At 42.3% G+C, this 22,472-nt stretch overlaps 1 protein-coding gene across 6 annotated transcripts in view; it reads left to right on the plus strand.

The window, feature by feature from the left end:
* RC3H1 (ring finger and CCCH-type domains 1) overlaps positions 1-22,472 on the plus strand; it is an 81,442-nt gene that overhangs the window by 28,325 nt on the left and 30,645 nt on the right. For all 6 annotated transcript variants that reach the window (XM_083446273.1, XM_083446274.1, XM_083446275.1 and 3 more), the window contains exons 2-6: positions 9,379-9,740; positions 12,572-12,692; positions 14,518-14,757; positions 18,037-18,212; positions 21,791-21,991. In XM_083446273.1, the coding sequence (XP_083302399.1) occupies positions 9,510-9,740; positions 12,572-12,692; positions 14,518-14,757; positions 18,037-18,212; positions 21,791-21,991 (969 nt within the window). In that variant the 5' untranslated portion in view covers positions 9,379-9,509. The remainder of the gene's footprint in view (positions 1-9,378; positions 9,741-12,571; positions 12,693-14,517; positions 14,758-18,036; positions 18,213-21,790; positions 21,992-22,472) is intronic.

Genomic DNA, 22,472 nt, shown 5'->3' on the forward strand with positions numbered 1-22,472 from the left:
AGGATGCAACACATTGGCATTTTATCACTGAATATTGCTGTAAATATGTCTTGAATTGCATTGCCTTCTTTAAAACGGTGGAAAAGGAATTTTATGTTAGGACATTATGTTAGGGGCTTTATCTGAGAATATGTCCATATTGGTCCCAACCCAAAGATTACCTGATAAAGGGCTTTTTTGTGTACTCACTTTTTGCCATGTATGTTCAGTATCGTAGCAGCTGTTATTTTAAAATGGTGATTAGGTAGTGAATTGCATTGGTTCTATTCCTAGTGTTGCTTCCTTAGATGGAAAGATGTTGCAAGTAGGCATTTTGAGAAATACAGTAAGCACTTGGATTGTTAACCTTTCAGGGTGCATTATATAAATTGTAATAACTGCTAGTTGCCCCAGCTGCAAATCCATAGAAAAAAATTATTGCACCAGAAGAAAAGAGAGAGATTATATCCTTACATAAGGGATATTATATGCATATGCCCTATGGTGACTCCTGGGGATAGGCACCCCCAAACATCAGACTTGATGGCTAGAATTTATTATTGGAAACCCTTTTCTTCCTTTGTCAGTGCTTTTCTCCTTGCCTAAGAAAGCTCCTCTCTAATCTCAGGACTTCCCAGATTACCATGTTGTATTGCTTTAGGACCTAACATTCAGGTAAATCAGTGTTGTGAAACCCATACCACACCAACATAGTTTGCTCCTTTACTCAAGTAACTAAATTGATAGAGAAGGACTGTAACCACTGTAGAAAAGGTCTGGCTTTGTGGACAAGAAGAAACAATTATGAAGAAGGTTCAAAATATGGATAGCCAAGCAGTAGGTGGCTGAGTCTGAAAAAGATAGAGTACCTGTGAATATCGGAACCCCCGTTAGGGACTGGTGGTTTTTTGTTTTGTTTTTTATCTGCCACTTGAGGGACCCAATTCTGTTTATGTTTGCTGGCCAGGATATCTTTTCCTTCATGTTTATTAGTGGAAATGTTTAGTAGTTTCATGTTTGTTAGTTGATACCATTGTGTGTCTGTCAGGGCACTCAAAAATAGGGCTTGGGAACCAAGAACTATCTCTCACCCTGTGGGTGATCTGGGAGTGCGGAGTGCTCAGCCCTTGCCCTCTGATTTTGCCTGTGAAGCTTAAGCAGAAGGGTGGAAAGAGGTGTACTGGCCAGGAAGGAAAATTGCTAGCAGTTCCTAAGAACAGAACGTGACAAATGCAACAAGGACAAATGCTGTACAGTGGTACCTCACATTAAGTACTTAATTCATTCTTAACCCGAAGCACCACTTTAGCTAATGGGGCCTCCTGCTGCTGCCGTGCCGCCGGAGCACAATTTCTGTTCTCATCCTGAAGCAAAGTTCTTAACCTGAAACACTGTTTCTGGGTTAGCGGAGTCTGTAACCTGAAGTGTATGTAACCCGAGGTACCACTGTACTTGAGAAAGAGGAATCAAACAGCAAGTACCGTATTTTTCGCCCTATAGGACGCACCGGCCCATAGGACGCACCTAGTTTTTTGGGGGGGAAATCAAGGAAATTTTTTTTATTTCCCCCCCAGGTTTGCGCAGCCATACCCAAGCTAGAAGAGGGAGACGGAGCGCTCCGTCTCCCTCTTCTGCCTTCAGGGACAGCCTCTCTAGCCTCCGTGGGGCAGCGGCTTGCCCCGCTGTCCCCCGAGGTTGTGGGGGGGGAGGAGGAGAAGCAAGCTTGCTTCTCTCCCCCCCCCCCCGCCAGCCTCCAGATCAGGTCGGGGAATAGCGGGGTGGTGGTGCTCCGCCTCCCCGCTATCCCCCGAGGTTGTGGGGCCGGCAGAGGGGAAAAGCAAGCTTGCTTCTCCACCCACCCCCCGCCAGCCTCCAGACCAGGTCGAGGAATAGCGGGGCGGCGGCGCTGCGCCTCCCCGCTGTCCCCCGAGCTTTTGGGCTGCAGGCTGCTGCCCGCAAGCCTTGGTAGCCCGCGGGACCTCCCGCCGGGTTTGCAAGACTTGCGGATAGCTTCCTGAAGCCTGGGGAGCGAGAGGGGTCGGTGCGCACCGACCCCCCTCGCTCTCCAGGCTTCAGGGAAAGCCTGCATTCGCCCCATAGGACGCACACACATTTCCCCTTCATTTTTGGAGGGGAAAAAGTGCGTCCTATAGGGTGAAAAATACGGTATAAACTGACATCCAGGAAAAAATTAAGGATTATAAGATTACAACTGGTCCATGATTTAGCCCTGTTGTGCTATTACTGTTGCAGTGGTAGCTTGTATCTAAAAGAACATAATTTCTGAAACTCTTGAGGAGTAACATGGGACACACTTACTGGGGATAGCCCTTATGCAAGCTCTACTGACAAAGGGTCATCTATTCCACCTTAGTTCACTTTAGTTCACTTTATCTGTTAGCTGAAGCCTCCTGTCATGCACTGAGTTATGTGAAGACATGTGGAGCAAAGCTGCTGGAAGGCGAGGTGCTAACCCTTATGAATTATGGGTTCCACCTAACCTGGCTCCATCTTTTTCTTCCAACTCCAGAATTCTATGATTCCATGATTCTTGTAATTTTCTTTTTAAAGCAGAAGATTTTATGATTCTAAGATTGCTGTTCTTAGGCTAATGCGGCTGTGTCTTTCAAGGCATGGATTTCTGACAACACTGTGTCACCGACATAGGCGTTGCTATAATTGTGGGATGTGTGTGTATATATAAAGAATGAGGAAGTAATAAACTTAAAACTTGCAGTTAACACAGTGGACTAGCTCTGACAACTTTTGTTCTTAATATTTTGTTAAGTAAAGAATATTAGCTCAAGTGTCTGATAATCAAGAAGCTTCAGAAGCAAAAGTAAGGTCCACTTTTTCAATGTTAAAACTTCTCTACCACTATCATGTGGCATATTTTACTTGATCAGAAGAGAGTCTTTGTTTCGCTGTTCTGTATAGCTGTGGAAATTCTGTGTAACAGAAACTCGGAACATTTCATGTATGTTGCAGCTGAGTCATTCTTTTTGTAAAGGTGTGATTTTAACTTTGAGAGCTGTTTGAGCTGTGAATGCTTTGCAGGGCTGTTAGAATGAGGATTTTGAAGTGCAGGAGACAAATTTTTATTTGTCTCATTACAAAACAGAGCGGGTTTTGATATATTTTGAAATAAATGTCAGTTGAACAAAAAATTGCAGACCTGCAGTAAATTGGCTTGTGGTTCTTTTTGTGAAAGTGTTAACTACATTTGTTAATGGGGAAATGCCAGTGGTGTATTTTGTGCTTTAAAAAAATAAAACCTTTATGGTAACCTATGTGTACCAGAAAAAAGTATAATTCTGCAACCTGTATAATTTTTGATAATCTACTGCATTTATATGGCTGTTTTTGCATGATTTTTCAACTTCTGGAGTGCCTCAGTTGGGGCACTGTGCTTTAGTGGTTTTGCTCCTATTCCAGGGCCATTTCCAGAAAGCAGTTAGGGAAGGCTGCTTTTCAGTCCCATGGGAGTTGTCGTGTGATGTCCTGCATGGTTCCATCTTCTTCTGCCATTCTATTTCATATCTCTGTGAGGCCTCTGAGCTGTCATCTAATTTGGAGTGAGGTGCTAGCAATATGCAGACAACACCCAGCTCTGTTTCTCTGTTCCATCTGAATCAGAAGAGATGGTTGAGGTGTTAGATCAGTGCTTGGAGGTGGTGATGGACTGAATTTGAGCAGTGTTAGAAATTCAGATATACAGTCATGGAAAAAAGAAAGTGCACCCTCTTTGAATTCTGTGGTTTTATGTATGAGGACGTAATAACAATCACCTGTCCCTTAGCCGGTCTTAAAATTAGGTAAATGCAACCTCAGATGAACAATGCATGACATATTACACTGTGTCATGATTCATTTAACAGAAATAAAGCCAAAATGGAGAAGGTATATGTGAAAAACTATGTATACCTTATGATTCAGCAGCTTGTAGAACCACCTTTAGCAGCAGTAACTATGTGAGCATTGCACAGTCTGACCTTGGGGTGAATTTGCTGGGACGTCCACTCCTGGAAAGATGGGCACCTGTCTTGAATGTTTTCCACTTGTGAACAGTCTTTCTCACTATAAGATGACTGACTTAAAATTGGTTGGAGATGGCCTTATAACCCTTCCCAATTACATGGGCAGCAACAATTGCTTCTCTAAGAGCATTGCTGATGTCTTTCCTCCTTGGCATTGTGTTAAAACATACCTGAATGCTTTAGACCAGCAAACTGCCAAAACCTGAACTTTTATAGAGGAGGTTACACTTGCTGATGATCAATTAAGCAAGGATATTTGATTAGCAGCACCTGTTTGCTACTTAGCCCCTTAATTTCTATGGAAACACTAAGGGTGTACACATGGCTTTTCCATTTTGGCTGTAAATCATGACACAGTGTAATATGTCATGTGATGTTGTTCATCTGAGGTTGTATTTACCTAATTTTAAGACTTGCTAATGAACAGATAATTGTTATTATGTCCTCATATGTAAAACCACAGAATTCAAAGAGGGTGCACTTTTTCCCATGATTGTATAAGCTAGGGGCCAAATGGCTCCTTAAACCAAGGTTATAGCTGCCAAAATAGAATGTCTGTTTGCCATTTTGGGGCAAAATGGCTCTGAAGTCTTATTTTTCAATTGATGAACTGACTGCGATTGATTTTCAGTTAAACACCTGGCTGCTTCAGATGGCAACCTTGAACTAGGTTAAGAACTTTGAGAACTTAAAGCAGAAAAGGCATTTTATCCAGGCACAATCCGCCTATTCCATCCTCTTTTTCTTAATGGTGACATGGACCATTCATAATGTAAGAATATCCTTCAAAACTGTGAGCAGGACAGTGGAGTGAGGGAAGTGAAGGCAAACTACAACAATTAAGTATAACACCATTCACTGCTCCTGCTGCACAGAAAAAGCATTTTGGTTCCTAAAATTCATTCTGATTGTGCAGATAAAATATAATGGATAGAATTCTTCAGGATGTTGTATTATTGTGTGAGAACCGTCAAGATTCAATGATTCCCAGGCATGCAGCTCCAGGTGGTGGTGATGTCAGGCTCCATCCTGGCGCCCTGGCATTTTCACTTGGTTGCAAGTGGCACCTGGCGCCCGGCTTAATTTCAAACACTGGGTGTGAGCCAATAAACTGAAGCTGACTTGGCCACTGTACTCTGGTGACTTGGGGCTGCCCTTGAAGACATCTTAGAAACTTTAACTGGTCCAACATGCAGTGGCCAAATTATTGACTATATTCCATATAGATATCACATGACCACTGCTTTAAAAAGCTGCACAAGTTGCTGGTTTATTTTGTGGCCCAATTCAAGCCCTATATGACTCAAGCCCCAAATACCTGAAAGACTGCCTGCTTCCCTACAGAATCTGTTAAGATCAACAGTGGGGCCCTCTTGGTTGTTCCATTGCTCACATAAGCTCTGGATAGTAGTGTGTCGGGAGAGGGTGTTCTCGCTGACAGCCCCTAAGTTGTGGAACTCGCTCCCCACAGAGGTGTATTGGGCATATACATTATTTAGCTTTTGGTGAAGGCACCTTATTACTCTGGCTTTTGACACCTGAGTTGTATATTTTTAAGACCCACCTAAAATTGCAATTTTTTAAAAGCTGCTTTTAACATTGTGTTTTAATTGTTGTAAGCCACCCTGGGACCTGCTGGTGAAGGATGGGTAATTAATAATGATTATTATTTTTATTCCTGCTCTGCTGATCATGTAGGCAGTGACAACTTGCATCCTGACCACTGAAGTTCCATGCAAGTTTCAGAGATTTACCAAACTTTGTCTCTTATCAGCAGCAAGGGCTGTAAATGTGTGTTCTTACAGAAGGTGGATGGTGAATCAGGATGCTGAAAACCATGACCAATGCATTCCCTGTATTTTACACATAATTAATGAATATGCATACATGACAGATGCATTTGTTTTGATCTGTCTAGTTTATACTGAGCCTTAGGATCTAGTTGGAGGATTATTTACTTGAGGTGTCCTTAAGGCTGTGCACTTGCAGATATTGGCTGGTGGAAATAGAAGAGCCTGTCATCATAAATCAAAAGAACAGTATTATTTTTGTGCGCAAAAATAGGTGTCTTTAAAAAACAAAACAAAAACTGCTCCTCTCACTAAATGATTCATTGCATAGTGCAACTTTGCCAGGAAGCTTATGAAAGTGTCTTGAGAAACACACACATTACCTCTTGATTTTAGGGTTACTTCCTGTGAAGCACAAGAAACTAGCAACCTTCTGAGCCATGAACTTTCTGAGCATGGAACATGTAGCTTGCCATCTCCACACTATGGTATTTCAGCAAAGCATTTCAAGGTACTGGTATAGTATAGCAGCTAAGAGTATGGACTATAAGTCAGGTAGTCCCTGACTTCAGGATCACTCACATTGACTACATACTCATTTGGTTGACCATATACAAGTCTCCAGTTTCCTCCTGTCGTGTGTATAATAAAACTGACTAAGTTATGGGATTGTATCTATAGTTGTATTTGTATTTTATGCTAAACAAGGGGTGGCCAATATGGTTTCCTGCAGGTGTTGCCAGCCCCAGACAACATGATCAATGGCAACAACTAGAGGGCACCATGTTGGCTACCTCTGTGCTAAATCATGTGCAGTGAGCATAAGCCGCAGTGAGGCACAGACACTTCTTCCCCCCTTTCCCCTCCCATGTTGCCTGGAGGAGTTCAGAAACTTGATTTCCGTTTCCCTTAAATTTAGCTGGTATTTTTGTCAGAACTGGGGATTGCGATTTAATGTTAACCATGGTCAGTTTCGAAATAAGCCAACTTTAAACCATAGGTAATAAAGCAGTTTTGTTTAAACAAAGATTTAACTTAAGCATGATGTACGGATGTAGCCACTGTGTCTCAAATCATTATATATCTATATTTAGTTTATCTATCTATTCTGTCTGCTTTCTCTGAAAGCAGTGTGTGAAAAATAGTATGTTATTTTATGAGGTGCGCAAATACATCATGAGAAAACAGTTACTTTATTGCAAGACCTTAATACTGTTCATTCCAACTAGTTTATCAAGGTCTAGTTGCTGTTAGGTTTTGAAAACAAGGATAATCACATCTGAAGATATGAATGCCTCTGTGGGCAGCCATGTTAAAAGGTGCATAGTCTTTGGGGGGAGTCTCTCTAAGAGAGTATACATTTTTGAACATTTAATAATTGTATAGTAAGTAAATGAAAAAATGCTGTTGTACAAAATGTATTTGCTGCGTAACATTAACTAATAATTAGCGCTGCGTGAACACTCAAGTTGCTCTGTAAGCACAGCCAAAGCTTGGAATTGGGGACTGAGTAAAAATGCCATATCTTGAGAAATGCCATATTTTGAGTATCACAGCCATTGCCGTCATCCTCCCACCTTCACCACCATCACAGCCAAGCTGCCTAGGAACTTCGTGGTGGTACCAAGTTCCTCGGCAGCTTGGCTGTTAAAGGTGTGTGAGCAACATTTGGTGAAATGAACAAAGCCTGGGATGGGCTTAGAAGCAGCCAGAGGCTGATGCTTCCTTGCCCCTCACTGACCAGAAGGAACAAAATACAGTGGTGCCTCGCAAGACGAAAAGAATCTGTTCCGCGAGTCTCTTCGTTTAGCGGTTTTTTCGTCTTGCGAAGCAACCCTATTAGCGGTTTAGAGGCTATTAGCGGCTATTAAAGGCTTAAGGGATTAGCGGATTAGCTGCTAAAAGGCTATTAGCAGCTTAGTGCCTTAGAAAAAGGGGATGGGGAGCGGGAAAAAACCGCAGGAACTCACAAGACATTTTCGTCTTGCGAAGCAAGCCCATAGGAAATTCGTTTTGCGAAGCACCTCCAAAACGGAAAACCCTTTCGTCTAGCGGGTTTTCCGTCTTGCGAGGCATTCGTCTTGCGGGGCACCACTGTATATAAAATGGTGCAAAACAAACAAATATATGCAGTGTTGTATAACTTAACAGAATCTAGTGCTACCTCAGCACATAGTTTCAAATTATTGATACTGGTGGTGGACTCATTCCTTGGAAGTTTTTAAACAGAGGTTGGATGACCGTCTGTAATGGAGGCTGTAGCTGAGATTCCTGCATTAAAGGGAGTTGGATTAGATGCCCCTTGGGCCCCTTCCAATGCTAGGATTCTATGGTTGGTCTTGCAGATAATTGAAAGGTGTTCCTACTTGTTTGTGGGGGGGGGGGGAATTATTTATATTAGTTGTGCATTCACATGGTTACCTGTGTTGAGTAAAAATTCTTTCCAGACAACCAGACAGGAAAGCTTTGTAAAATGTATGGCATTTTAAGCCAGATGTACCTGAAGGGATAGGCTTAGGAAAAATATTTGTGATCTAGTAACATTGTGGGTTGGCCGGTGTTTCCTGCTCTACTCAGGCACTTGATACACCACCATGTTGGTATGTGTTCTGTAGTCCTGTGAGAAAATATCCTAGATGCTTTTGCATAGCCAGATGAAATTGCAAAATCATGGAAGGTGGGAAATGCTCACCCTGGCTGCACCATGTCAGTCTAGTTGTAATCCTGCCAATCCTGCCCATATTGCCCAATTTAATCCAGGTGGACAGAGTTTATCCCTTAATAGGTCATGGCTATGGAAATAAGAATAAACACATCTACTTGGCACAGTATGCCTGTGCCTAACGCATGTCACGTGCTGCAGTGATGGCACAGGGCAGTGTGCTCTGGTAACTGGTAGACGGACATGGAATAACAAGTTTTGGAAAAAGGCATGCTTTCCTTCTTGCAATAGGATCCTTTCCAGCACAGAAATAACAAATAAGAAGGGGACAAAACAGAAGAATAAGATTCCTTAGATTGAGGCTGTATTAAAATGTTTTTTGTGGCCAAGTGAAAAGTTTAGCATGCTTTCATCAGTGTGCATGCTGCTCTAAGGTTCCATGCCACTTCACCACACCTCCTTTGGCTGTGCTGCAGGCAAAACATACTGGAGTCTGGTTTGTCATATCACCTCAACCACGTTCATTTTCAGCTTAGCACTTATGGTTTGCTTGGGAAACAAACCACAAGCTTAGGTTCAGATAATATGACAAGGCGGACTCTAGCTTGTTTTGTCAATGGTGCAGTACTCTGGGAAGTTTTAGCAGCATCTATTAGCACATTAAACCATAGCTTGTTTTTAAACTGTAGTTTAAATGTGACATGTGAATTGGGCCACTGATTCCAAGGCTGGGGAAATTTCCCCCCCTGAAAGTTTCACCAGTACTGGGAATAAAATGGAACATGCTACTCCCAAGAAGTCTGTGAAAACCATTGGATGCCTTAATTAAATAGATTAATCCCCTGACTTATAGTACAACAGCTATAGACACCAACTTCTTTTTTCTTTCTTTCTTTTGCTTACATTTCAGGTCATATTTCACACTATGTGCTGACTGTCTGTACTTACAGAAAATATTTAAAAACATTTTTTTTCAAAAAAAAGTTGATTCCAGTGGAATCTGTGCTTTAGATTTTGTCTTGTGAAGTAACGCCTGAAGAAATGCCTGTACAAGCTCCACAATGGACGGATTTTCTTTCCTGCCCTATTTGCACACAAACATTCGACGAAACAATCCGGAAGCCTATCAGCCTGGGCTGTGGCCACACAGTATGCAAGATGTGCCTGAACAAGCTCCACCGGAAGGCATGCCCCTTCGACCAGACCACTATCAATACAGACATCGAGCACCTTCCTGTGAACTCAGCCTTGCTGCAGCTTGTGGGTGCTCAGGTAAGGGTATCTTAGCCTGTTTTCCCTCATCAGATTTGTTTAGTGTGGAAGGAGCAAATGTATCTGTATATATAACGAAAATGTCATAATGTTGTTGCACTGCAATTCACTTGGCCACAGACAAGTGGCACTGCTGACTGCAGTGTGAAGATAGGTGTTGGATGCCCAGTTGAGTTGCAGAGGGACAGCCAGAACAAGTTGTCACAGAAACCCAACAGCTGTCCTTCTCCTTTGCCTGCAATCTCCAGGCCAGCTGGTGCTGCTACTGGCCACCTTCCTCCTCCTTGGACAGCTTGGCAATCTGCTTCTTCCACCTCCACCAATTAAGATGAAGAGTCATCCCAGTAGTAGGGCTAGACAATATCTGGTTTTCAACATTGCAGTATATCACCAGCTCAACATTGTGATTTAGTGATATATCACAGTGTCTGAAACACGGAACTATGTAGGGTGCAGGGGGAGCAGTCATGAAGATCACACGGGTGGAGTGGAGATCAGGCAAAGGAGCAGTCATGGAGCTTAATAGGTATGTGCTATCTGCACTGTGGATTGCCTTTCTCAGAGGCAGGCAAGCCCTCAAGTTTGGAGGGTGAACTCCTTCCACTTTTCCCTAGACAGAGAGAGGGGGAAGGACAAAGCAGCCCAACCATGATTCCTGCACCAGGTAGAGACACCACAGTTATGGGGGTGGGGGGTGCCCAGGCTGGGAGTGGGACTGTTCTGCCATTGGAAGGGAAAAGGAGGGAAGCCAGCCAGCCAGCCGCCAGAAGGCTCGCAATTATACTGCCCCCTGGAGTTTGAAGGCTGTGTTTTGCAAGACATTGCCAACTCAATTGTTTTGAAATGGTTCTTATGATGTGGTCTATAAACTGGTGTTGGACGATGTATCAGTACATCGCCCACCCTACCCATCAGAAGGAGCTGTGGAGGAAGAGTTCCATGGTGTTCCTTCTACTGAGCCAACTCTTCATCCTGCTTGGCTGCAATGGTGGCGTGAGGTAGAAAGAGGAAGGTCTTAAGGGGTTAGTGGTTGGGGCTAGGAGGTTTGGTGAGTTGTGAAGGGTTTGCTGTGGTCTGGGGGTACAAAGGTTGGTAAGCTGTTGGGGGGGGCTGGTAGGGGTAGGAAGGATTGATAAGTGAAGCCCCCACCATTAAAAAAAACCACGTGCAAATAATAGGCAATAGAAGTCAACAAGTATTTTAGATCATGGACTTTTAAATGCTATATTGTTCTCAAGAAGGCAGATAGAGCAAGTAACCACAAAGGTGCAAATCTTAACTTTGCAAAGTTATTGTTTTGTTTACAACGTATGAATGATGTAGGCTGCACTATTTCCCTAAAAACTTGGGTCTATGGTGCAAGTAGGTTGCCTAATTGCAACGTGAGGTAAAGTTATGTACCTGCTTAAATTCCCAGTGTTTCAAGAGAGAAGGTAGCTTCAGGCCCCTCTCCTGCCATTAATGCCCCAGTTCTGCCACACACACACCCTTCTGCACCGGTTATGCAGCCTGCCTTAAATCCTGCTTGCTGCAGGAGACGGCTGGTGTTGGATAGCAAAATGTGCTGGGGGGCAGCGGCAATTAGAGAAGCCATGATCGCTTTCCCTTCTATTGTATTGATGGATTTGTTAATATTTTTAACAGTCTCCAGGTTGCCAACTTGGAACCTTATGTAAATGTGATGTGTGAACCAGCTCTTAGTAACAGACATGTTTATGTTCGTAGTAGATTTCAGGAAAGAGTTAGAAGTTTTCAGTTTCTCAGAGGGAGAAAGCATTCCCCAAGGGGGGAGGGAGAGCAGTGAATCTAATAGAAGAGAACAACAGGGAGGAACCGGCTGATCCCAGGAAAGACAAGGGTTCAGTTCTAGCTCAGATTCAGAGGAGGGGAGATACAGGCCAGCTCTAGCCAGGAGGGTAGGAAAAAGAGCGGGAAAGCGAAGGGAAAGGCGCCTTCGCCATTTTGAGGGTGGCTGGTCATGGAGAAGCAGAGCTCAGAAGGTATCTGAAAGAAGGGACTCTGAGGAAGAATAGTTAAGAACCGTTTATAAGAATGTTTTGTTAATACGCAATAAAAAGTTAGAGAAGAACAAGAAGCGTTTGTGTGGTGATCTGAAGAGGATAACGACCAGTCCTGACAGTAAATAGGGTTGCTTTAGACATCATTACTTTTCTTTTGTCTGATATCAAATCCTGTAATAAATGCTGGAGTTCTGAAGATTTGAGTATGGATAGGATAGATGGGAAGTTCCCACTTTCCCTTGTCATTAAGATACAGTTTATTGAAAACACAGGAGTCTGGCTACATTTTGGCTACATCTTTAACCAAAGTAATAAGCTATTGATTAGTGGAGGCAAAGTAATGGGTCACAGTTACTACCATTTTTGAGATTGAATATTTTTTTCTTAGTTTTTCATACTGAAGGGGATGCTAACATAATTTTTAAAAACTCTTCCTGATTTCAACACCTGCTGCATTGTATCTATTTTTATACAGAAAGGTTGGAAATGATTAGAAAAGGAAAATATTTTCAGATATGCTAAGAAAAATAAATTGTCTTGTCATAGAAGAAAATTTGATGAATAGTTGCAAGGCAACTATTGTTCTGAATGGTACAAATGTGATGAATTTGATTGGCTCACTGTAAAAGTATGTGATAGGAATTTTTGCTTTGAATTTCTTTCAATCCGTCTTTGTATTAAAGTGATATGTGTTATTTAAAGTTAAAAGTTTTAGAGGTGCACTGCATTTTCCTCAGTTGATGGGGTAGAATAGATGACTGGAACTGCTAGTCTCTTCACTTTTGTACTTTGATTGTTATCTATACACAGGTGCCAGAACAGCAGCCAATAACTCTCCGTAGTGGCGCTGAAGATACCAAGCATTATGAGGAAGCCAAGAAATGTGTGGAAGAACTAGCCTTGTACCTTAAACCACTCAGCAGTGCAAGAGGTGAATAAGTGCTCTTTCATGCATTATAAGAAAACTAAAACAGTTAAGCAGCATCTATTGGTTTTTAAAAAATACCTCCAACACTGTTACATTGACTACAATGAATGAAAACCTGCAGCTGAAAACACAATCATTTTGAGTGCCAAAGAAGTAATGTTAGAAAAGAAAAATTGCAAATAGAATTGAAACATTACCACACACAATATTTTACTAGCCAGCCTGCCCTACACAATACCTTTGTGGCACATCAGTAGCTCGAAAGGAACCAACTTGCTTTCATTTTAGGCAAGTTAATTCTGATTGCCCAAAAGAGCTCTGTCGCAGCTGAGTGGCTTTTTGCTAGTGCTAAATTCAGCAGTCAGATTGTTCAAAATTCTTACTGTTATTCCTCATTTTCAAATAGCAAGAAGAAATAGCAGAAGGTGTTACTGTGGTCCCTAACCTTAGTTGATTAACTATGCAAATTTTAATCAGTTAATTCATCAGCTAAGAGGGTCAGATGGGGCTCGTCAGCATGCGAAAGTAGCCCATCTAGGAGAATGAAAACTGATCTTAAACCTCCACTGCCTTGAGGGATATCGTTGGGAGAAGAAAGGGCTAAGGAGTAGACGCTACACAAATCCAGAGTGAAGTCCCTAAAACAGTTGGATGGCGTCTTGTATGCCTCCTTCTGACGACAACTGCAGCCAAGCTGCTTCCAAAAGTATTGTTTTCTTTTCCTTTCGACCACATCAGCAAGGCTGAGAGAGAAGGGTCATCTGGGCAGCCCAGGACCTCCAGGCTTGCACCCCAGGGAGGTCACTTTGGTGCTGCTGATGCAGTGGTTTGACTCCCCCTCCCCCCGGTAGGTGTACTCGAGACAGACAGGTGCCAGCAACGATCAGCTAAGTCTTTATGAATTTGCATATTTGTAAAATAGTATAACAGGGAGGACATTTCAGTGACCTGCAAAAATGTTTGACACTTAAATAATAAATTCTGCTGCCCCATCCAGTAGTTTCTTCCACTTGGTTTGACTTTCTTGCAGTTTCAATGCTATTGGGGGGGAGGGTTCATGTGATTTCTTATAAGGAAAACCCCACACTTTTTCCAAGTGATAAACTACTGTGTTCACAGAGTTTCCTCAACTCTCTTGCATATTCCCTACACTCAGTCTTGTCTTTGTTAGTTGCAAAAACCAGGGTGGGGTGGGTGAGACAGAGAAATGTGGGCGAGTTCTTCATAATGGGAACAGTGCAGCTACTTTGAAGGGCAATAAAATAATTTGGAGTGTGAATATACGAATTAAGTTCTTAACCCGAGGTACCACTGTAGTGGGAACATAAATTGATATGGAAATTCATTATTTGGAAATGAATGGTGAAGAAGCAAAAACAGAAAGAGGAGAGGCTTCTTCATAATGGCTTAAATTGATTCATTTTGAAGACAAGGAATTAATTTTGGAAAGAAAAAAGAAAACATGAAACATGTAAGAATATATTAAAAATGGAGGATTTTAGAAACAAATCTGCTGCCTGTTTATCTATTAAAAACTTATTTTGCAGGCCTACTTTGTACAATTCCAGTTGGTTTGTAGTGCACACTTATCCAGAGTGACTTTTTGATGTTTTAGTTTCATGGAAGCTAGTTTACAACTGAATATTTTTTAGTTGATCACTAACTAGAAAAAAGGGATATCTACAGAAGACTTTCTATAGGCGATAACTCTGTTAAGACAGAAGTACCATTTCACTAACCTGCCAATGGACTATAAGCCTTGCATTGCCCCTGAGAAACTGAGAAATAACTTCCCTGCTTCTGTTTTTTTTTTTTTTTTTTTTTTAAGGTGTGGGACTGAACAGCACCACTCAGAGTGTACTCAGTCGCCCCATGCAAAGGAAACTTGTGACATTAGTCCACTGCCAGTTAGTGGAGGAAGAAGGGCGGATCAGGGCTATGCGTGCAGCACGATCTCTGGGTGAAAGAACTGTCACGGAGCTCATTCTTCAGCACCAGAACCCCCAGCAACTTTCTTCCAACCTCTGGGCTGCAGTGAGGGCCAGAGGCTGCCAGTTCCTTGGACCAGGTATATATCACTCAAGCCGTGGCATTTGGTACAGTAACAAAAATTAAGGGAATTAGTGAATCTGGTTACTTACAAATTTCAGTGACTAAAATACTACTTAGCTGAACTGATCAATAAGGAAAAGTCCGTTGATTTCTATGGGTCTACTGTGAGTATGATTCTGATTAATATTTGATATCACCCTAAATATCTGTTCCCTAGAGGGCTGACAGTTTGAACTTCACAGATAATGGATTCAGAGAAGTAGGATGCATGAAATGGAAACCCTGGAAAATTCCATGTATTATTTAAAATATTTATATATTGACTTTCGCCAGGTTCAAGATACCTTATAGTCTCATATTAAAATATCACTGAGCCGAAATTATAAAAACATTTACCAACTACCCTGCTAATTTTTAGATAACTGGTAGACTTCAGTTTGTGACTGGGCTTTATGCAATTGCTTAAAGGCCAGGTGAGTGCACCATCATGCTTTGCATAGAAGGTCATTCCACAGCCCAGGGAAAACTACTGAAAACACCCTGTTCTCTATTGCAAATGACAAAATCTTCCTTGCTGAGGGGGCAGAGGAGGACTTCTGATAATCTCAACATATGAATTTATTGTTTTTGTTTTATTTATATCCTGTTTTTCATCTTGTAAGCCAAGACAGCATACATGGTTTGCCAGGTAGACTCTCTCAGGCATTGTCCAAACCCAGACCTGTTCAGCTTCGGTAGGATGGCTGTTTGTCATGTGCACTCGGATACACACATAGTTGTCTGCTTTTTCTTAAATGCTAGAGTACCCACTCACATGAAAAATATATATTTTAAGTGAATACTGCTGACATGGGATAGCTCAGTTGGTAGAGCATGAGACCCTTTATCTTAGGGTCATGGAATCAAGCCCTACGTTGGGCAAAAGATTCCTGCATTGCGGGGGCTGGACCAGATGGCTCTTGTGGCCCCTTCCAATTCTACAGTTCTGTTAATCTTCGTTACTAAATTAGGACCATGCAGGGTGGATAAAAATCAATGATTTTTTTTTTATTTAAATCAGATTTTTTTAAAAAATGCTTTTGGAGGAAAAATCTTTCTAAAGATAGTTTTCTATTTAAGTTACATTATAGTCCAAAGGCTATTCATCAGGAAATAAGGATTTGTTTTTGATTATGTAGCATGAGGCTTTATAGGCAGTGTGTAATTTTTTTTGTAAATGAATTCCATTAATCCATTCACAATGTCATGCGCTTCCAGAGGTTTCTGTAAGATTATTTGGGGCAGTTTTTCTAACAAGAAGATATCGCAGATGCTTGTTTTTGCAGTTCTTGAAAGTGTGAATTTATGTCTGCAGAGATAACAAGCCTTTTCTTCGCAGGAAAAATGTTATAAAATAAACATACAGAGTTGAGGAAAAAACCTTAATCCCATTGTTCCTTTGCAAATTTATATACACAGAATCAACCCCTTACCTCTTAAATGCTAAGTTCCAAGAGGTTCATTGAATAGATTGTTTGGAGTGGAATAGATCTCCAGAAGTAGCTAAATGTGAAGCAGTAAAAATGAAAGCGCAACCTTGTGAGCAGAATACTCCAAGAGTCTTAGGATCTTTGTGTAACAATTGTGCAAGTCAGTTGCATGTCTGTGCAACTCAGACTGGAGGCAAGTGCTGAAGGCACTTCAGGGCTGGCAGCCTCTTCCCAATCCCACTGAGTTCCAGCAACTGCACTAACACTTAACTGTATAGAATAGGCACCTGAATGTAGAAGCAGATCCAAAGGGGTGGTGGTGGTGGAAATAGTAACTGGGATCTGTAAGTTCTCAGTGAGACCTTGAAGTGCTTGCCAGCAACTAATAAGAATTCACTGGTTCCAGGCCCTTCTTCCCAGGGCTCGCCTGAAATTCTCCAAACAATAAAGTCTCTACCTGGAACTTCAGTCCTGCAGCAGGAATCCCTGAAGTTCTCTGCTCCAGTCCTTGATTCCCCTTTTCCAGCTTTCCACCAGCCTGTTTCTCCTCGGCCTGCTCTTTCTGCAAGCCTCTTCCAGCCTAGGCCTACCAATTGTATCTCTCTTCCTCCTTCCCCTCTGAAAAAAAGTACAGCAGAAAAGTTGTCAAAATGTAAACAGTTAACTTATTAAACCTCACAATAATTTCATAATTATCTCTCTATGTATTTTTAATAGTTTAACCAAATCAGTAATTTTTGATATAACTGTAAAAACTACTCTGAAAATTTATTATTCCAAAAATGAAACCTTATACCAGCAAGAATGAGTCTTTCTGTAAGAAAATGATTTAAATCAAGCCTTACTGCATAGTGATTTAAATCCACTCTGGGACCATGTGGTCTAGGTGCCTAGCAGTCTCATCATGCTTAATCAGCACAGCGCAACAGCTGAGTACAGAACTGTTAAATTATCGAAATAATGGGAAGACAGATTCAGTTTGAGCTTAGATGCGGAGTATGAAAACAAAGAGTTGATTTAGATATATTTCAACATTGTTTTCCATACAACCTGCACAAAGTTCATGCCAGCCTTCATAATATCAGATTGTAAGTTATAATACTGTAATAGCTTTTGATTTGGGTACACCAAAAAATGCATTGGGGTTCTCAGTATTTTCAACAGTAGACCTGCCTGTACACTGGATTATTGACATTTCTAAAACCATGTGATATAGACTAAAGATTTTCTTTTAAGTGAAACTGTATGTTGCCGGGATTCTACTCAAGCTGCTTGTTTGTATAGTGGGTGCCACATTTCACAGCTTGACCATAACACTGAGGTTTGTAGAACCTCTAATGCAGTCATTAAGCCTGGTGTAAGTTATATAAGGGACGAGGGTGGCGCTGTGGTCTAAACCACAGAACCTAGGGCTTGCCGATCAGAAGGTTGGCAGTTCAAATCCCCGCGATGGGGTGAGCTCCCATTGTTTGGTCCCAGCTCCTGCCCACCTAGCAGTTTGAAAGCATGTCAAGTGCAAGTAGATAAATAGGTACCACTCCGGCGGGAAGGTAAACAGCATTTCTGTGCGCTGCTCTGGTTCACCAGAAGCGGCTTAGTCATGCTGGCCCCATGACCCGGAAGCTGTCTGCAGACAAACGCCGGCTCCCTTGGCCTATAGAGCAAGATGAGCACCGCAACCCCAGAGTCGTCCGCGACTGGACCTAATGGTCAGAGGAACCTTTACCTTTAAGTTATGTAAGGCCTAAACAAAATAGAATAAGCAGTATATATCTGAAATTGCTCTTAATACCTGGCATTCTGTCATGCTACTCTTTATTTTTCAGCAATGCAAGAGGAAGCTCTCAAGTTAGTTCTTTTGGCTTTGGAAGATGGATCTGCTTTGTCTCGGAAAGTCTTGGTTCTCTTTGTGGTACAGAGGTTGGAGCCACGATTTCCTCAGGCTTCTAAAACCAGCATTGGGCATGTTGTCCAGCTTCTATACAGAGCCTCCTGTTTCAAGGTACAGAGCAAGCCGTTCTGGTTGTGGTTTCAGGGATTTTGAAGTAGATACTGAGTTGTTATTATTAGTGCAGAAAGAGTGCAGCTAGAATAACCTATATTCAGAAAAACTCTTCACACCAAGGAGCCAGTTTGAATATTACAAAGAGCTTTAGAAACAGAATCTTTAATCATGTAGTATTCAAAATGCACCAGAATATCTCTTGGCTGATCATTCGCCTGAGACTTCAGGCCTGAAGATCCACTTTTAGAAACTCATATATATAAGCCAGGCACCCAAAGGCCCCTTAAACCGGAGTCACCATCACCACAACGGAATGTGTATTTGCCAGGGGGTTGGACAGGATGACCCTCGGGGTCCCTTCCAGTTCTATGATTCTGTTATCTCAACTACATTGCTTGATTGTAGTTTGCTCTTACAATGATTCACTTGTCCCAGTATGCAAGAACTGTGGTCTGTGAGCTCCATTTGAGAGGCCTGTGGAAAGGTTGCTGCAGTGTCAAGTATATGTGTACTCAGCCCTGCACTTACTTTCCTTGATGTGATGATGGAGGACTAAGATCTCCATGATTCGCGCAGTAGTGCAGAAGGACAAGACGCACATCTTTTGCCACACACGTCAGCTGACTCCATGGAGATGACAGTCGCTACCTGGTGCCCAGAAATCTCCATGTGGCTATAATTGGACCCTCACCAGTAGCAAAATGTGCCTGGTGCCCAGGGAATTTCAGACACCACCATGTCAGAGATAGACAAGCGTCTGAAATTAAGCTGTTAAATTAGGTCACAGGAAAAGCAGGCATGTTCTCACCACCTTTTCCAAGACCCCTAATACAGTGGTACCTCGCAAGACGAATGCCTCACAAGACGAAAAACTCACAGGACGAAAGAGTTTTTTGTTTTTTGAGTAGCTGCGCAAGACAAATTTCCCTATGGGCTTGCTTCGCAGGACGAAAACGTCTTGCGCTTTTTTTTAAAAACCGTCAATGCATTCCTATGGGAAACCGTCAATGCACAGTGGTGCTTCGCAAGACGAAAAAATTCACAAGACGAAAAAACTCGCAGAACGAATTAATTTCGTCTTGCGAGGCACCACTGTATGAGGAAATTTTGCCGAATCTCATTAGATTGGTCTTCTCACTTTAATTCTAAAACTTCCAATGCCATTTGCTGGAGTTGCAGTTCAGACTGATGAGCTGCAACAAGACTTAACTGAGCACTAGAGCTCTGAAACCAGTACTGTATGATGTTCAGATCACAATTTGAGCTGGCAGTACATCGCACCAGCTCAGCATGCCTGCAGACAGCAAAGGCACAGGCAGGCAGAGCCTGAGAAGGTTCAGGGCAAGTGCCTTCTCAAGCTCCATCTACATTCCTTCCTGTCCCTTTGAGGAGCTCCTCTGACTTGCATGAGCCTGAGTCCCCCGGCCGAGCAGTTTAACAAAGCCCCAATGCCCCTCTGCCTGACATGAAGCAGAGTGGTATCAGGCCTTGTTCAGGAGGGCTAGGCGATGTATCTCAGCTGCTGCTTCCTCCCTAAGGTGGTGGTGGCGGTGGTGGGAGAGAAGCAGCCAAGATACATTCCAGACATTATGATATATCAGTATAATTGTGGTATTTAGCTGCTGATACATCACAATGTTTTAAACCAGATATTGTGCAGCCCTACTGAGTACTTGATTTGCTCTTTTAGAAATGTCAGCTGTTTGACTAGACAATCGAGTTTAGCTTCTAGGGTCTGCAGCACCACTGACTTGTTGGATGCCAATGCCGATCTGATCTTATCCAGGTACACATCGGAATCCTCAGTTTCGTCAATGACATTAGTCAATTTTGTGCTCTTTTGACATTGGATACCTCCCCACACCATGTCTCTGCTGCCTCATATGATAGGTCTGAATAGCCTGCTTCAAATTCAGCTCTGGTATCTTTTTTTGGCCAGTTACTTTTAGGTCCTCTCAGTCCTTGCAGCATTAGCTTTACAGGCACCCTTTACAATATTTGCCCTCTGGTTATTGAAGCCTTGTTCTTAAAGCAGCCATTAGGCTTCATGATACACTCCACTCCACTGCTGCCAAAAGGTGTTGAACTAGAGAAGCCCATGGTATCAAGCAGATTCATTTGATTAAAAGCAAAGTTAAAAGTACAGAGCTTGGTTTCTTATGGTACAGCACTCTTCATCAAAATCGGAACATTTGAATTGTCTCCTTTAGCAACTCTAATCTTATATTTCTAGTCACTTAAGCACAGAGTTTCTCAAAGCTTCTCAACCTGCCCCCTTCTGAACTTCCTCTACCCACCCTACACCAGTCATCTGCGTCCCAAGGACAGTGTGGAAATTGTTGCCTGCAGTAGTTGGCATAACAATTAACCATATTTTCCCGTCTAATATGCCCCCATGTATAAGACATAGGGGGCCTATTTGGGGGGACTCCGATTTAAGAAAATGGGGGGGGGGGGGAGAGATGTATCCATGTATGAGATGCCCCCAAAGTTTTGACATTATTTTTAAAGGAAAAAACCTAGTCTTACACATGGAAAAATATGGTAATAAGAGCCAGAGTGTGTTGGTCAAGTCAAAGGCATAGTAAAGGTGCTTTTAGTAAGAACACCTATTTCCCCTTCCACTCTTCTCTTTCTTGGCTTTCATTCTGTAATTTCATGTACTGCATTTCATGAGAAAATCCAATATCCCTTTAGTTTTGGAGGCAACTGAGCACTGCTGCCTTCTCTGAAGGACATAAACTGAATAGTTCTTTGTTCCAGCTGCACTTTGTCAAGTTTTTGCTTTAAAGAGACACAGAAAAGAGTTCTCCTTAGAGAGAATTAACACTCCTTGAACAACTTCTCACCTTTAGTTACAGTGAATCACTCATAGAATCCTAGGCTTCACAACTGCTCTGAAGAATGTTCTGTGCCTTTGGAGAGGGAGAGGAATCCCACTTCATAGAATCATAGAATCATAGAATCATAGAATCATAGAATCATAGAGTTGGAAGAGACCACAAGGGTCATCGAGTCCAACCCCCTGCCAAGCAGGAAACACCATCAGAGCACTCCTGACATATGGTTGTCAAGCCTCTGCTTAAAGACCTCCAAAGAAGGAGACTCCACCACACTCCTTGGCAGCAAATTCCACTGTCGAACAGCTCTTACTGTCAGGAAGTTCTTCCTAATGTTTAGGTGGAATCTTCTTTCTTGTAGTTTGTATCCATTGCTCCGTGTCCGCTTCTCTGGAGCAGCAGAAAACAACCTTTCTCCCTCCTCTATGATTCATAGATTCATAGAGAATCTAGGCTCTAGGCTCGTTTTAGTAATGATAATCTAATCTTTCTGCATGGATATTTTATTTTGTTGCTAAATCTATTAAGAATGTGTGTATTATTTAATACCCAATTGTCTCAGCTTTTCATCTGATCATCGGAGAGGGGACCCCCTCCCCCATACAAACTGGAAGAATTAATTCTTGAGCGATAGTACTTTTGGGCCAGGGAACTGAACTAAGAAACTGTTCCCTTATTTGGTTAAGTTGGGTATTGTCATCTTACCTAATCCAGATGGATTTTTTTTTCTTCCAGGTGACTAAACGAGATGAGGATTCCTCCCTGATGCAGTTAAAGGAGGAGTTCCGAACCTATGAAGCTCTGAGACGAGAACACGATTCCCAGATTGTGCAAATTGCTATGGAGGCTGGTTTGCGCATTGCCCCAGATCAGTGGTCTTCATTGCTATATGGAGACCAGTCCCACAAATCCCACATGCAGTCAATTATTGACAAGGTACATTCTCTTCAAATCATTCCACATCCTTTAATTTTCTACTATGTTTTTATTGCTGATATTAGTTGTAAGTGGGGCTCCTCGGTTCTTCTTCCCATGTCCCAGTTGCTATCAGGAGTCTCCTATGGTATACCGTGCTTCTCAGGTACTCTTAATGTCAAGGACAAGCCCAAGCCTTCCTCGTGAGCGTGAAGCAGAAAAGTGGCTGGGAGATTGTCTCAGGAATATGCTGTGCTTTGTGGAGCTGTGATGGGGTTGCCAGTTTCCTTTTCACTTCTGTAAGAACTGTCCTCTTAAACAGGATTTAATATCGCTGAGCCTTGATGCATTGTATATTGGTATATACAATTAATGAACACGCAGTCTGTATTACTGGAGAGGGCCTAAGCTGTGATTGACCACTAGGAATGGCAAGTGCATCTCTGTTGAAAAAATGGTTTCACATCAAGGCACACATCTTGAGTGCTGGTGAGACAAGAAA

Source organism: Podarcis tiliguerta, assembly GCF_965153285.1.
Source record: "Podarcis tiliguerta genome assembly, chromosome: 6".
Lineage (NCBI taxonomy): Eukaryota > Metazoa > Chordata > Lepidosauria > Squamata > Lacertidae > Podarcis > Podarcis tiliguerta.